Raw genomic sequence first — 15,339 nt, 5'->3', positions numbered from 1 at the left:
AGAAAGAAATAGAGGCATAATTGTCTAGTTTTAATTAGGCTCCTATAAATAGGACAAAAGTGAACTTTAAAAAGTCAATATATCTAAACACTTTTGGCATTTGTGATAATCAAATGGAATGAATACAAGATGTACTTATGAAAAAAGGCTGAGGTTAATTCTTATTGGCATTCTGTACTAGTTTTATTAAAAATCTAAATTTTAAAATATTTTTAGTATCTTCCCCCCCCAAAAAAAAACAAAAAAAGAATTACTATTACATAATAAGCAAGTGCAGGGCACAGTAACTCTACTGCTGGTATTCTAGGCACTTTTGAACATTTATGGTTATCTTTCCTAGTGTTTTGGAAAGCAGGACAACTGAGCAATCAAGGAACATGGGCTAGAGTCTGGAGTCAGACAGACCTGGCCTGCCTTTTACTTGCTGTGTGATTTTGAGCTTCAGTTTTCTTATCTGTAAAATTAGGTAATATTAGAACCTATCTCATAAAGAACTATTCCACAGACATTGCCATTATTATTATTATTAAACATTAATATTCTGTTTCTTCTTTTGCAGATGATGTTAAAAAACTGTTAAGGGAGTTAGATGTCGTGAATTCTGTGATTGCTCGGCTGGCTCCAGAAGGTAACTCTGCAACCTACATCTATGTAAAAAATGGGGAATGGTTTCTTATACACTTCTGATTAAAGTGTCTATTGAAAATAGTTTATGAAACACCAATTGTGAATTATTAAAATCTCTCAAACTAAGATGGGCTCCAACCAAAGTAAGATTTGTGGAGCTTTGGTTTTCAAAGCATGCTTTAAAATAATGGTTGAATAAGCCTTTACATACTTGTGTTATTTGTTTTTGATACACAGAAGAAGTCGTTATCCACGAATTTGCTAGTCTTTGCCTAGCAAACATGTCTGTAGAGTATACCAGCAAAGTGCAAATATTTGAACAAGGTGGATTAGAGCCTCTCATCAGACTGCTAAGCAGCCCAGACCCGGATGTGAAGAAAAATTCTATTGAGTGCATTTACAACTTGGTCCAGGTGAGATTAACTTCTAAAAACGTGTTTTGACAAAAGCTGGTTATAGAATTTATTTTCCCATTAAAAAAGGAAAAAGTTTATTAAAATGCTCCAGTTTTGATTCATCAGTTCATCTCAGTATTATTTAGTAGTTATCATTCAGAGAATAAAATGAAGTTTAGTGTTGATACTTTCAATTTCCACAAAATAATTGTCCTCCGTGAAAGGGCATTTTAGAATCATAACCTAATTTTAAAAGAATAGAATGGCTTGCAGACTAAGGTGGGTTTATGCTAGATAAGATGTGTTTCTTCCAAAACAGGAAATCTAATATTAGTGTTGAACTAGTTTTGACCTGGGCTTACCTATTGATCTAATCCTGGTGGTCCAATGGGTTGTACCCTACTGTACCCTATGCAGTTTACTAAGATTTTGGATTAGTCTCAATGTGTTGGTGAAAACCTAGTGAGTTGAGTTTTGCTGAACAAAATTCATCGCTCACATCTGCAAGATGCTACTTTCCTTTGTAACGTGCTGGTTTCCTTTACCCCCACCCCTTACCCTGTCGCCTGCACCTGTCCTGTCCTCTGGCCCCTGCCCCACAACCTCTCAATCCCCAACCCAGCAGGCACACCCTCACATCGCCAGCAGGTCAGCTCCCGGCTGCTTTGGACAGCCTTCTCTGCTTCTCTTCCTGCTCAGGTTTCTGAACAATTCCCACACACATTTGATAAGCCTTAGTTCAACTGCAAGTATAAGACACCATTTTAAATAGCCATCAACAGAATGTGAAAGAAGAGATATTGAAGCAAAGGTGAGGGAGGGTTCATTGAGAGAGAGATATATAGAGAAAATATATATTAACAGCAAAAGATGACAAAGGGACTCATCACTAAAGGCACCCAAAAGCATGAATTCCTGGCCCCTGCGTGTCCTTGCCATGTGGCTGGATACCCCCTGGTGTTACCTCTACCCTTCCTGAAGAGCAAGTGCAACAGTGTCCCTTCTCTGGTGACTGTTCTTCGTCCTATGGGCCTAAATAATCCTGCAGATGTGTTCGTGTGTTTCATCCTAAATCTCCTTATTAAGATTTAGCTCCCCTTTTCTTGTAACAGAAGTACTAGTTAATAACAATGTATTCATTTCCTAGGGCTGCTGTAACAGAAGTACCACAGACCGGCTTAAAACACCAGGAATCTATTCCCTCCCAGTTCTAGAGGCTGAATTTCTGACTTTAAGGTGTCAGCAGGGCTGTGCTGTCCCAGACTCTGGGTGGAATCCTTCCTTTTCTCTCCCTAGCTTCTGACAGCAGGTCTGAATCCTTGACGGTCCCTGGTTTGCAACCTCATCAGGGCTATATTTCCCTCCGTTGGCTCTCTCTCCTCTTCTTATAAAGACACTGGTCTTATAAGGACACCAGTAAATACCCACTACTCCACTATGACCTTATCCTAACTAATTATATCTGCAACAATCTTATCTCCAAATAAGGTCACATTTTGAGGTTCTGGGGGCTAGGACTTCAACATGTTTGGAGGGGATACTATTCAACCCATAATAAGCAACAACCTACAATTTTTATGCCCGAAGAAAGCTTAATATTAGGGGCCAGTTGCGAGATGGATAGAGGAAAGCCAAGCTGGGAATGGCAATAGCGGAGGACAGAGGAGCCTGGTGTGCTGCAGTCCATGGGGTTGCAAAGAGTTGGACACAACTTGGCAACTGAACAACGACAAAAACAAAGAAACAGTGGCTTCTGAGAAGTCCTGGATCATGTGTATTTCCTGTTACTGACAATGTCTGTAGGGCTAATATGAATATTTTGGTGTTATCAGTTGAGGGTTTGCTTATATTTGTTGTTAAGCTATTTTGGAAATGAATCTGGAGTAAAAGATGGGAACATAACTTATGTTCTTTGTTAGAAAATAGAGTGTCTCTATTCTTGAGACTGTATTTTGCTTTAAAAATCACTTATTTAAACATTTGTCTTTCCTGGCAGGATTTTCGGTGCCGAGCAACACTTCAAGAACTAAATGCCATCCCTCCTATATTAGACCTCTTGAAGTCAGAATATCCAATTATTCAGTTGTTGGCTCTCAAAACCTTAGGTGTTATTACAAATGATAAGGCGTCCCGGGCCATGCTAAGAGAAAATCAAGGAGTGGATCAGCTTATTAAGATCCTAGAAACTAAGGTACCTGTAACCTTTATTCAATGCTCTATGAGAAGATGTATCTCTTCTATAAGTGTTGTTATAAATGCATATTATGGAATATTTTTAAATTGAAATTTTATTATATTTAAGCATGATACTAAGTATAATGGACTAATCTGCTTATTGCTACATAGTTTACCAGCATGATTAAATCAGACTAATGCTAGTGGCCATTCTAAAATAATTTTTTTAATCTTCTGACTTAGAAGATTTAAGATTTTTAAATTTTTGTTTATGGTCTTATCTTCAAACACCTGCAATTAGTCTTCTCCCCTTTGTCTGCTCTAGTTTTCTCTAGGGTAAGGCAAGAAGAGTCATTTTCCACATATGATGGAGAGTAATCTGCTTTAGTGAATTTACTGATTTAAATATTAATTTCATCTAAAAAATACATTCATGGAAACATCTAGAATAACATTTGACTAAATATCTGGATATTGTGGCCTTAGCTAAGTTAAAACAAAAAATTAACCATCACAAATCCATCGCTAGTCAATTTGGCATCCATACAGAGCTCCTAAGTCATTAATCTCCAAATAAGAACAATAAAAGATCATGCTTCCACTTAACATGATACAACTGTCCTGTGTACAACCAAAAACACACTGTCCCCTTCCCCAGAGGAGAAGGTATAAAGTCCTTGGGTGATGTTTACTCTTCTCCTTCACATTCCATAATTTAAATACTAAGATATAAAACTACCCATACTTAAATACTGTATTACAGGGACTTCCCTGTTGGTTCAGTGGCTAAGACCCCACACTCCCACCACAGGGACCCCAGGTTTGATTCCTGATCAAGGAACTAGATCCCGCATGCTGCAAATAAAGATCTCACATGCTGCAACAAAGATCCCGAGTGCCGCGACTCACACCCGGCACAGCTGGCTAAAGAAATAAATATTTTTTAAAATAAAATACCTTAAAAATACTATATTATAAAATCAGTACATCTCATGTTACCTGAGGGGATAAGAGAAGAAAAAGATATTTCATACATACACACACACATTCATAACAAAATAAGGAAATACTCATGACAATTACAGTCCTCTTTTCTGTAACTGATCACATGGTTGTAGTTGGTATCAATAACAACTACCTTCTTTCAATACCCATTCCATATTCCCTTTGCCCAGCAAGTACCCCAGCTCGTCTTGATTCTTTACCTGACGTGGTGACACAAACCTTTATTCCCGAAGAGTCTGGACCATTTGCAGTTGTGTCTGCATTGGGTCATTACAGTTTTCCATCACAGGGTATGGTATTACCAAAGAGATGATGTAAGGGACTCCCTGTATTACAGGCACACTCTTCCTCACCTCTATTGTGGAGTAGCAGTCCAATTTCCCTTGGATAGTTGGGATCAGTCACCCCAACCCACACAGTAACTCTCTTCTTCGCCTATTGATTCAGAGGCACGAGGCCCCCAAAGAGACCAGGTGGCTGTCATTTCATTTCAGTGGACTGGACTCATTGCTGTGTCTCTGGGTGGAAGTATCTATTACTTTGGATTTGCAGATCAGCAGAGCCTATGTTTGTGGGTGCAGGAAACAGAAATTTTGCTATTGAATCGCTATGGGTAACAGTGAGTGGGGCCACTACCGTGTCACTCCTTGGTTCCTGGACCCATGAACTGTGCTACGGGAGCAACAACACCGTATACTGGATGACGTTTCAGAGCACAAACAGCCCTGTGCTCAGTTCCAGTTGTAGCGGAGTCTTCCAGAGGCCGCTGTACCAAGCCAGCTGCTTCAGGATGGTGGGGCCCTGGGAAGGCCACTGACTTCTGTGCCCCTGTGCTCGCTGCTCCACTTCTCTTGCTATGAAGTGAGTTCTTTGATCAGAAGCAATGCTGTATAGAATACCATTGTGGTGGAGCATCCTTCCCGTGTTTCTCTCACTTTAAGGATTTCTACCTTACATTTCTAACTGTTCAGATATAAGCTTGCAATTTTCCACTGCTGTGGGGATTCTGGAGGTTCCTCAGGCAAGAAAGTGGCACACTCACAATAACTCCTTCTACCAACTGGAGGTTTTAAGGAATATACTTCTCTTCAGCTTCTGTTTGCTTTTTCAAAAACCACTTTTTTTTTTAGATTTTAAAGTTGCTGTCCACGATATATGTATGCAGATGGCTAATTCTTGTCATGGTACAGCAGAAACGAACACAGCACTGTAAAGCAATTATACTCCAGTTAAAAAAAAAAAACCTAAAAAAATAAAAGCTGTTGTCGATGAAAGGCTGTTTGAGCAACTTCACTGGGATACCACTACTGGGAGTTTCCAGCAATTATTTTTTTATCTATAGAATAGTTTAAACTAGGGGAAATGAGAAGAGATGGGACAAATGGTCAGGGAGGGTGATGTTATGTTAATAAACAGAACTGTTTCCCTGGGCCTCTGTCACAACAAAATTAATTATATTATATTCTGAGTGATGGGAGTTCCCTCTTGTAGTAAAATTTGGCAAGTGTGACTTGCTTTTACTACAGTTTTCTAAAGTTGTGTTTGCTTTTATCATTAGGAATTGAATGACCTTCATATAGAAGCTCTTTCCGTGGTGGCCAACTGCATTGAAGATATGGACACTATGGTGCTGATTCAGCAAACAGGGGGTCTTAAGAAGCTCCTGTCATTTGCAGAAAACTCTACAATTCCTGAAATTCAGAAGAACGCAGCAAGAGCCATTGCTAAAGCCGCTTATGACCGTATGTCTCATTTTACATAAACTAAGCATACCTATTTCCTCCTGTATTCTTGATTCTGATTAGTACTAAAAAACGCTAGAGTATTTGTCTGCTTTTAAATGGTCATTTGAGGATAGTGCTATACTTAATATTGAAGGCTGAAATTCATCACAATGCCCATAAGTGAAAATAGAGATTGCTTCACCAAGGATATAACAAACTCAAGGTGATTTAATTCCCCTTTTTTTTAAAAAACAGTTCTTTCCTAAATTAAGTTTTAAGCCTCGATTTCTCCTGATTTTGAAATTTTACAGAATGCATGCACTGTTTGTGATCCTGAAAATGTCATTTCAATAAATCCACATTTGGAATGATATCTATACAGTAATTTTGAGTTGCAGCTGGAGTCTGGCTGTGCCATGTAATATAGCTATGAAAAATAATATGCTCATACTATATACAAAATACACTTTTCATTTCACTGGCAAGCTATGTTGACATAAACCTGTAAAATATGAGAGATTAATTACATCATGAGCACTGAAGATGAAATTATAGTTTCAATTTATGTATATTTGGCATATTTTATTTAATAAAGGATGTGATTTTATTTTCCCCTTCCACATCACTCCTCTTATGAATGATGACAGCTTTGACTGGTTTAAGTGATTTATATTCTAAACATATATACTCACATCTGTATATATGTCCATGTGTGTATTATGAGGAACATTTCCTTTTCCACCCATACTGGATTTCTTCAAATCCCAGTTTTAATGCAGTATGCTGAAGTTCACTGCTCAGTACAAAGTCAATAGAGAGAGTGACCTCATGAGTTATATCATAAAGGCTTACTCTAAAGACAAACCATAAAATTAATGCTGGCAAAATTGCTTAGTTCAGAATTCTCCCAAAAGGAACTAGGGCCTTGTCATACCTGGTCAGTTCTGTTCTCTGTCTATCCCAGGCCTCCTTAGTTACTTGAGACCAGATGAGAGGGCAGTGGAAAGACACAGGCAATGTCAAATCTAAAATTTTTATATAAGGTCCCTTTGGGTTACAGTCTCTCTGGTGATAGTGAGTTTAGTGGGTTTATTACCCTTCACGTGATACAGTTGTGACAAAAGCACCGGATGGAGAGCTCTTACGTTTGAGTTCTACTACTAATAAACACTCCTGGCACTGCAGTGGCCTAGGGATGTGTCTGTGAGTGAGCTACGGCCTCTCTGGAGCTGTTGATGAATTTGTTTATTAATGATTCATTAAGCCTCCAGTTTGTATCAACAAATCCAATGCAGGCAAGTAAGCAGACAATCGTAATGCTGTATTAAATGTGCTTGATGGTGGGCAAAGAAGATCCCCTAGGAGGGTCACCTAACACAGATTCGGATCAGACAGGCCTTCTTGGAAGAGGTGATTTACAGGCTAGGTAGCATGTAGAGTGGATGATGGGAATTGGCTGGGCAAAGAAGGTCCTCATGGGGTTGGGGAGGCGCAGCAGTGCTCTGAGAAGGAACAGTTGTGTAAAGGTCAGGGAGGGACCGAATGTGGTAAGTTTCAGAACTGGAAGTTTTCAGAATGGCCAGTGAATAGAATGCAGCAGGAAACTCAGAGTTAAGGCTGGAGTTGTAGTGAGGCATCAAATGCTAATGGGCATCACAAACCAAGTTTAAGGGCTTTGGACTTTATTTTCATAACAACGAAGTGCCACTCAAATGACTTAGAGAAGGGAGGGAACACTGCAGTTTTTCACTTTTTAAAGAACGAGCACTCTTGCTACAAAGTGAAGAAGAGTGTGTGCGACCATTCATGGAGAGACTGGGAAAGGGCACTGCTGCGGTGACCTAGGTGAGAGGAGAAGGGATCCTGAAACAGAGCCGTGGGATCGAGATAGACTTGGAGGCATTTGCCATGAGATCCCACGGCACCCTGGGAGGATCCATATGGGTTTGTTGAATGACTGTGTGGGGTGGGGGAAAGAAAAGTGGTGCCAAGGATAAGGCCAAGTTTCTGGCTTGGACAGCCGGACATGGAATGGTGCCATTCACAGAAATGGGGAACTGGAAAAGAAGAGCAGGTTTGAAGAAAAGGAGAGGAAAGTGGTTCCTTTTTGAAAAACTGTGAAATACACGTAGTATAAATTTCTCCATCGTCACCATTTTTAAGTGTACATGCATGCTAAGTCGCTTCAATCGTGTCTGACTCTTTGTGACCCCATGGACTGTATCCTGCCAGGTTCCTCTGTCCATGGGGTTCTCCAGGCAAGAATACTGGAGTGGGTTGCCATGCCCACCTCCAGGGGATCTTCCCGACCCAGGGATCAAACCTGCATCTCTTCTGTCTCCTGCATGGGTAGGCGGGTTCTTTACCTCTAGTTTTAAGAGTACAGTCCCTTGATATTAAATTCCTTCGCATTGTTGTGCTACCATCACCACCATCCAACCACAGGGGCTCTTCATCTCACAAGACTGACCCTCTGTACCCATGAATCAATAACTGCTGCTCACTTCTCCCTCCCTGTTGTCCCTGAAATCCACCATTCTTTCTGTCTCTGTGAGTTTGACTGTAAGTACTTTATATAAGTGGAATCATACAATATTTGTCCTTTTGTGATCGGCTTATTTCACTCAGCATAATGTCCTTAAGGTGTTGCAGAAGGGGGAAACCCTTCCAGCACCCAAGAGTGGGCTCTTATCTAATACCTGGAAATGGAGTATCCAAGGAAACATGCATGCTGACAAAGCAAGAGGCTTTATTGGGAAGGGGCACCCCAATGGAGAGCAACAGGGTAAGGGACCCCAAGAGAACTGCTCTGCCACATAGCTCGGGTTTTATGGTGATGGGATTAGTTTCTGGGTTGTCTCTGGCCAATCATTCTGACTCGGGGTCCTTCCTGGTGGCTTACACATTGCTCAGTCAAGATGGATGCCAGCAAAAAGGATTCTGGGGACACGTGGTGTCTCCTTTTGACATTTCCTGAATTCTTCCAGTTGGTGGTGGCTTCTTAGTTCCATGTTCCTTATGAGAACCTCCTGTTGTAAAGTAACTCACGGAAACGGTTACCGTGGTGCCTGCAGGGTGGGCGCTTTCAGTCAGTTTCCTCTAACAAAGGTTCATTCATGTTGCAGCATGTGTCAGGATGTCCTTCCCTTTTTAACACTGAAAAATATGCCATTGTATGCTTATACCACATTTGTTGGTCCTTTCATCCACGAATCGACACCGGATTGGTTCCACCTTTTGGGTGCCGTGAATAACGCTGCCATGAATGTAGATGCACAAGTACCTCTCTGAGTTCCCACTTCCAGTTCTTTGGGGTATATACCCCGAAGTGCAATTGCTGGGTCATATGGTGACTCTATGCTTACGATTTTGCGGAACTGCCGTACTGTTTCCCTTAGCAGCTACACCATTCTACAGTCTTATCAATGGGGCACGGAGTTTCCGATTTCTTCACATTCTCGCCAATACTTGGTATTTTCTGTCTTTAAATATATATATACTAATATTAACAGGTGTGAAGTAGTAGCTCTCTGTCTTGATTTGCATTTCCTTGATAATTAATGATTTTCAGCATCTTTTTCATATGCTTAACGGCCACTTAAAACATCTTGAAGTGTCGATTCAAATCCTTTGCCCATTTTTAAATGTGTTTAAATTTTTTTGTTATTGAATTGTAGGAGTTTTTTATATACTCTAGATGTTAACTCCTTATCAGAAATATGACTTGCAAATATTTTCTTCCATTCTGTAGGTTGCCTTTTACCTCTATTAATTGTATCTTTTGATGCATAGAAGTTTTAAATTTTGATATAGTCCAATTTATATTTTCTTAACTCCATTCATAAGTAGGTTTTTACAAATTTTGCTCCTTATACTGTTTTTAAGAGCAATGTAATGATCAGTATTCATTTATAACATTCTCTTTTTACTTTCTATCATCATCAAAAAATTTTTTATAGACTAGGGTTAGGATTAGAATCATCACTGGGTGTCAAAAACATAGTTCGAACAAAAACACATATACACAATCTTTCAGTTTTGTTTGCTGAGTAAAGTTTTAACATGCACCCCTAAATCAGTGTGCCTTTGACCTGGCACCAGGAGGAGGAAGGCGTTAATTACCATGTTGCCATGAGGTTTATGAACTGGCATTAACATCTCAGCAAGAGCACAGGTGGCCCACTAGCAACTTCTGAGAATGGGTAAGAAAAGCATCATTACACACAGATTTATCTTCAGATACAAAACCTCATGCTTTTTATTTTAGTGATACTGAACAATCGTTATTTTTAAAGGACATTGTTCTATTAGTAATATAATTACCTTGCCATCTTTATTATCAGTGTAATTAAAATGTAAATACTTCTCAGTGTAGCAATTCAAAGAAGGTAGTTGGTTAATATGTTAATTCATCTTTTAAATCTATTATAGCCACACTGCAGTTAGCACTTTTGAGGTTTGGTGAACACAGCTGGATTTTGAGAACACTCCCAGCAGGGTTGAGAAACTAATTGCCCACAGTATTTAAATTATTTTTAAAAAATTGTTCCTATAATTGCATATATACTGTTTTTTTTTTTTAATTGCAACAACCACATACTCCAAAGTTAGTCTTTTCAAATTAATTCTTTTGGTCAGTTTTCCTGATGGAATCCACTCAGGGTGTTCTGTTTAGCATAGTTGATTTAGTGCCATAATGGAAGTCTTAATTATACATCTGACATTTTAAGTTAAAGATTCCGGAAAAGTTTGAGATCTTGGTTATTCAGGGAAAACTAATAAGGACTAAATATATTTTAAAACATTTTAGGGGCCACATACTTGAGATTTAAGTATGAATCACAGCTTTTTAATGCAACAGTTATGGCCTGACTGAATTCCAATTTTAAACAAAAGGAGCAAGGGATTAAAATGATAGGATTCCAGGACATGGCTCATGATTGTTTAAGACAAATGAACAGAAGTGTTGGTGACTTCCCTCGTGCCAGTGATGCCCACATTGCTCGCATATATCTGTGTATTGGACAAACAAAGGCCAAGAGAGTATTTGCAAAGATAGTGACATCTGACCATGACACTGGGAAAAAGGGTGATTTTAAAAAGCCATTGTTGAAAGAAGACAAATCATGTATTAACCTAAAAGTAGAAACCTAGTTGTTATAATTTCTAAAGATATCTCTGGGAAAAAAAGTTAATTAAAATATGCACAAGTAATGAATTCATTCCACATGTCGATGCAATCTAAGTTAATATCAACTTTTTTTTCTACCCAAATATTCTCTTTTTTTGGTATATTGTCTGTATATTGTCACCCTGCTTATTTAACTTCTATGCAGAGTACATCATGAGAGACGCAGGACTGGAAGAAGCACAAGCTGGAATCAAGCTTGCCAGGAGAAAGATCAATAACCTCAGATATGCAGATGACACCACCCTTATGGCAGAAAGTGAAGAAAAACTAAAGACCCTCTTGATGAAAGTGAAAGAGGAGAGTGAAAAAGTTGGCTTAAAACTAAACATTCAGAAAACGAAGATCACGGCATCTGGTCCCATCACTTCATGGCAAATAGATGGGGAAACAGTGGAAGCAATGACAGACTTTATTTTGGGGGGCTCCAAAATACTGCAGATGGTGATTGCAGCCATGAAATTAAAAGATGCTTGCTCCTTGGAAGAAAAGTTATGACCAACCTGGACAGCATATTAAAAAGCAGAGATATTACTTTGTCAACAAAGGTCCATCTAGTCCAGGCTATGGTTTTTCCATTAGTCATGTATGGATGTGAGAGTTGGACTATAAAGAAAGCTGAGCACTGAAGAATTGGATGCTTTTGAACTGTTATGTTGGAGAAGACTCTTGAGAGTCCCTTGGATTGCAAGGAGATCCAGCCAGTCCATCCTAAAGGGAATCAGTCCTGAATATTCATTGGAAGGACTGATGCTGAAGCTGAAACTCCAATACTTTGGCCACCTGATGTGAAGAATTGACTCATTTAAAATGACCCCGATGCTGGGCAAGATTGAAGGCGGGAGGAGAAGGGGGTGATAGAGGATGAGATGTCTGGATGGCATCACTGACTCAATGGACATGAGTTTGGGTAAACTCCGGCAGTTGGAGATGGACAGAGAGGCCTGTTGTGCTGCAGTCCACAGGGTTGCAAAGAGTCGGACCTGACTGAGTGACTGAACTGACTGATTCTTTTTTTGTACATTTACATTCTAAGAGCATATATCACACATCCTTCTATTTTAATCATTTACATTGACTTAATTAAAGACTTGGACAACATGGACAACAGCACACCAGGCTCCCCTATCCTCCCTATCTCCCGGAGTTTGTTCAAATTCAGGTCCATTGAGTTGGTGATGCTATGTAACCATCTCATTCTCTGCTGCCCCCTTCTCCTTTTGCCTTCCGTCTTTCTCAGCATCAGATTCTTTTCCAGTGAGTTGGCTCTTCACATCAGGTGGCCAAAGTACTGGAGCTTCAGCTTTAGCATCAGTCCTTCCAATGAATATTCAGGGTTGATTTCCTTTAGGATTGACTGGTTTGACTTGATTGATTCCTTTAGGATTGACTTGCAGTCCAAGGGACTCTCAAGAGTGTCCTCCAGCACCAAAATTCAAAAGCATCAATTCTTTGGTGCTCAGCCTTCTTAATTGTCCAAAGCTCACAATGACTACTGAAAAAACTATAGCTTTGACTATATAGACCTTTATCGGCCAAGTGATGCCTCTGCTTTTTAATATGCTGTCTAAGTTTGTCATAGCTACAGTCACCATCTGCGGTGGTTTTGGAGTCCAAGAAAATCACTGCTTCCACTTTCTCCCCTACTATTTGCCATGAAGTGATGGGACTGGATGGCATGATCTTAGTTTTTTGAATGTTGAATTTTAAGCCAGCTTTTTCAACTGTCATCTTTCACCCTTATCAAGAGGCTCTTTAATTCCTCTTCACTTTCTGCCTTTAGAGTGGTATCATCTGATATATGATATTGTTGATATTTCTCCTGGCAATCTATTAATGAGAATCAAACTTATGACAAAATTTTCTAAGAAACTGTAATTAGCAAGAAATTATTTGTAAACTGTTTCTTTTCCAACTTGTTTTTTTTCTATTATAACATTAAAAATGAGTTTGATTTAATGTAAGTATTGCCTAGTATATGCTTTTAATAAATAGTAATTTATTTAGGATTAAATATAGAATGCAAAACAAAAAATTGTTTAATATTCTATACTCTAAATACTGCATTGAATTTAATTCAATGTAGTATTTGCTTTTGTATAGTAATGAGGCTGTCACTTATTAGAAAATCAAACTAAATTGAGAGAAAAACATCAGGAACAAAAAGAACATTAAGAATACCTTGGTTTTCAATTTAGTGTTTTATAGTGGGGTGAATATCATGATAGGTACTTTATTTGTTTTCAGACAGAATTGTGCTATGTTTATATTATGTTTATGGCAACTTAGCAATTATTTTCATTTTTGCTATGTCAGCATGTATTGTAACAAGAAAAAAAGATAATTATAAATTCCTTAAGACTTGGAATCACACTTTATTACTCATTTTTACTTTCTTTGCTCTTCTCTTGAGCATCTAGCTCACAGGTTTGTACATCTTAGGCGTTCTTCAAATATTGGGTTTTGTATTTAAAATAAACAGGTTTTGTGCTCAGTAAGAAGACAGCGTGTGTGAATACAGCACATGACTGGCGAAAGTAAGTTCTTACTAAGTCTCAAACTTGTCTCTTTCTTATTACAGAATTTTCTCTGCCATAGTATTGATATCATATAAGAGAATATGAAAAAAGTGCAATACCCATACATTTATTTTGCATATTGACTGTGTTCTAAAGGTTAAATAGGTATATATTTTGTTTAGCTTAGAATATGATTAAAGCTAACAAATATTTTGAATTCCCATCATTTTTGGATGGAGAAGTCTTTATATTTCCACAGTTTTTGTAGGAAAATTCTGATTTTTTTTTTACCCCTTTTGGTTTATGAAAGCTGAAAATAGAAAACTTTTTCACGAACTAGAAGTCGAAAAATGCCTTGTAAGCCTTTTGGGTTCTGAAAATGATGGAACTAAAATTGCCGCTTCCCAAGCTATATCAGCAATGTGTGAGAATTCGGGCAGCAAAGAATTTTTCAATAATCAAGGTAAGCACACTGGAAAAAGCCACTCTGAAGATGTTGTTTTTGTTATTTAGTCTCAAAGTTGTGTCCAACTCTTTTGCGACCCCATGGACTGTAGCCCACCAGGCTCCTCTCTGTCTATGGGATTTCCCAAGCAAGAATACTGGGGTGGGTTGCCATTTCCTTCTCCACTGAACATGTTTAGGCTGCCATATTCTAGTTCACATGGATATCTGTAAAGTCACATTTTACTTTTTTCTGTAGGAATCCCTCAGTTAATTCAGTTGCTAAAAAGTGACAGCGAAGAAGTGAGGGAAGCTGCTGCCCTTGCCTTGGCAAATCTGACCACCTGCAATCCTGCTAATGCAAAGTGAGTACAAAAAGACTCATTCAACACTGACTCGCAGGATATTTAACAGACCAAGATAAGCTCATTGTAATGTCCTGCCTTTCAAGGCAGTTTACATATCCTTTCAGATGCTTCTATGTTGGGTTATTCCTTAAGAACCCTTATGAAAATAAGAGTCGGCAGATAGGCCTGTTTTCCAAAAACATCACAAAATCTTGAGAGCTTCTGGGTTTGTTGGAAAAATGGGTGGCACATTTGATGCAGGTAAGAGGCTAAGTCTTGTAGAAGGTTCCAGAACAAAGAAAATTGGCTAATGCTGGGAAATACTAAAGACAACATTCTACAAATATTGGTAAATCAAGAAAAAAAATTTAAAGAATCAGTTTTTAAAAGGACAAACAGTAGATAAAATCGAGAAACACTTTAAAAGTCCATTGAAAACAGAGTATCATCAGTAAATACCTATGGAAAAAGGCTGAAAAGGAATGTCCTCTGTATTCCAAACACTGTGCATGTAATTTATATTCATTTAAAATTTTAATTGTCAAGATAATCCATCTACTAATTGAGGAAACAGAGGCTCTGCAGGTTTCCCTAATTTTCCTGGGTACACATATTCATTCAAATAGAGGAGCTGGAAATTAAAGCTTGATCCATTGGACTCCAAAGGCTTGCTATTTCCTCTACAGATGATAAGGTTGCTTATAAAACAGTAAAAATTTCTAGAAGGCAATTTTCATAAAGTGATTAATGCCATTTGCAATAAGATGGATGGGCCTTGAAGATACCATGCTGAGTGAAATAAGTCAGATGGAGAAAGACAAATATTATCTGATTTCACTCTTATGGGAATATAAAAAACTAGCCAGCAAAATTAATGAACAGCCCAACCAAACAGAAACAAACTTGAAGATACTA

General features: G+C 38.5%; 1 protein-coding gene and 1 long non-coding RNA gene across 3 annotated transcripts in view; one reads left to right on the top strand and one right to left on the bottom strand.

Moving 5' to 3' along the window:
• Nucleotides 1-15,339, bottom strand: part of LOC113903591 — a 331,888-nt gene that overhangs the window by 118,028 nt on the left and 198,521 nt on the right. The gene's annotated exons all lie outside the window — the stretch shown is intronic.
• The window catches only part of ARMC3 (armadillo repeat containing 3), a 92,147-nt gene that overhangs the window by 26,273 nt on the left and 50,535 nt on the right, over nt 1-15,339 (top strand). For both annotated transcript variants that reach the window (XM_027559977.1, XM_027559976.1), the window contains exons 5-10: nt 560-628; nt 865-1,040; nt 3,019-3,213; nt 5,761-5,944; nt 13,944-14,096; nt 14,337-14,442. In XM_027559977.1, coding sequence (XP_027415778.1) covers nt 560-628; nt 865-1,040; nt 3,019-3,213; nt 5,761-5,944; nt 13,944-14,096; nt 14,337-14,442 — 883 coding nt within the window. The remainder of the gene's footprint in view (nt 1-559; nt 629-864; nt 1,041-3,018; nt 3,214-5,760; nt 5,945-13,943; nt 14,097-14,336; nt 14,443-15,339) is intronic.

Source organism: Bos indicus x Bos taurus, chromosome 13, assembly GCF_003369695.1.
Source record: "Bos indicus x Bos taurus breed Angus x Brahman F1 hybrid chromosome 13, Bos_hybrid_MaternalHap_v2.0, whole genome shotgun sequence".
NCBI classification, from domain to species: Eukaryota; Metazoa; Chordata; class Mammalia; order Artiodactyla; family Bovidae; genus Bos; species Bos indicus x Bos taurus.
The sequence above is the reverse complement of the archived record's forward strand: the minus strand, read 5'-3'. Positions and strand labels throughout refer to the sequence as shown.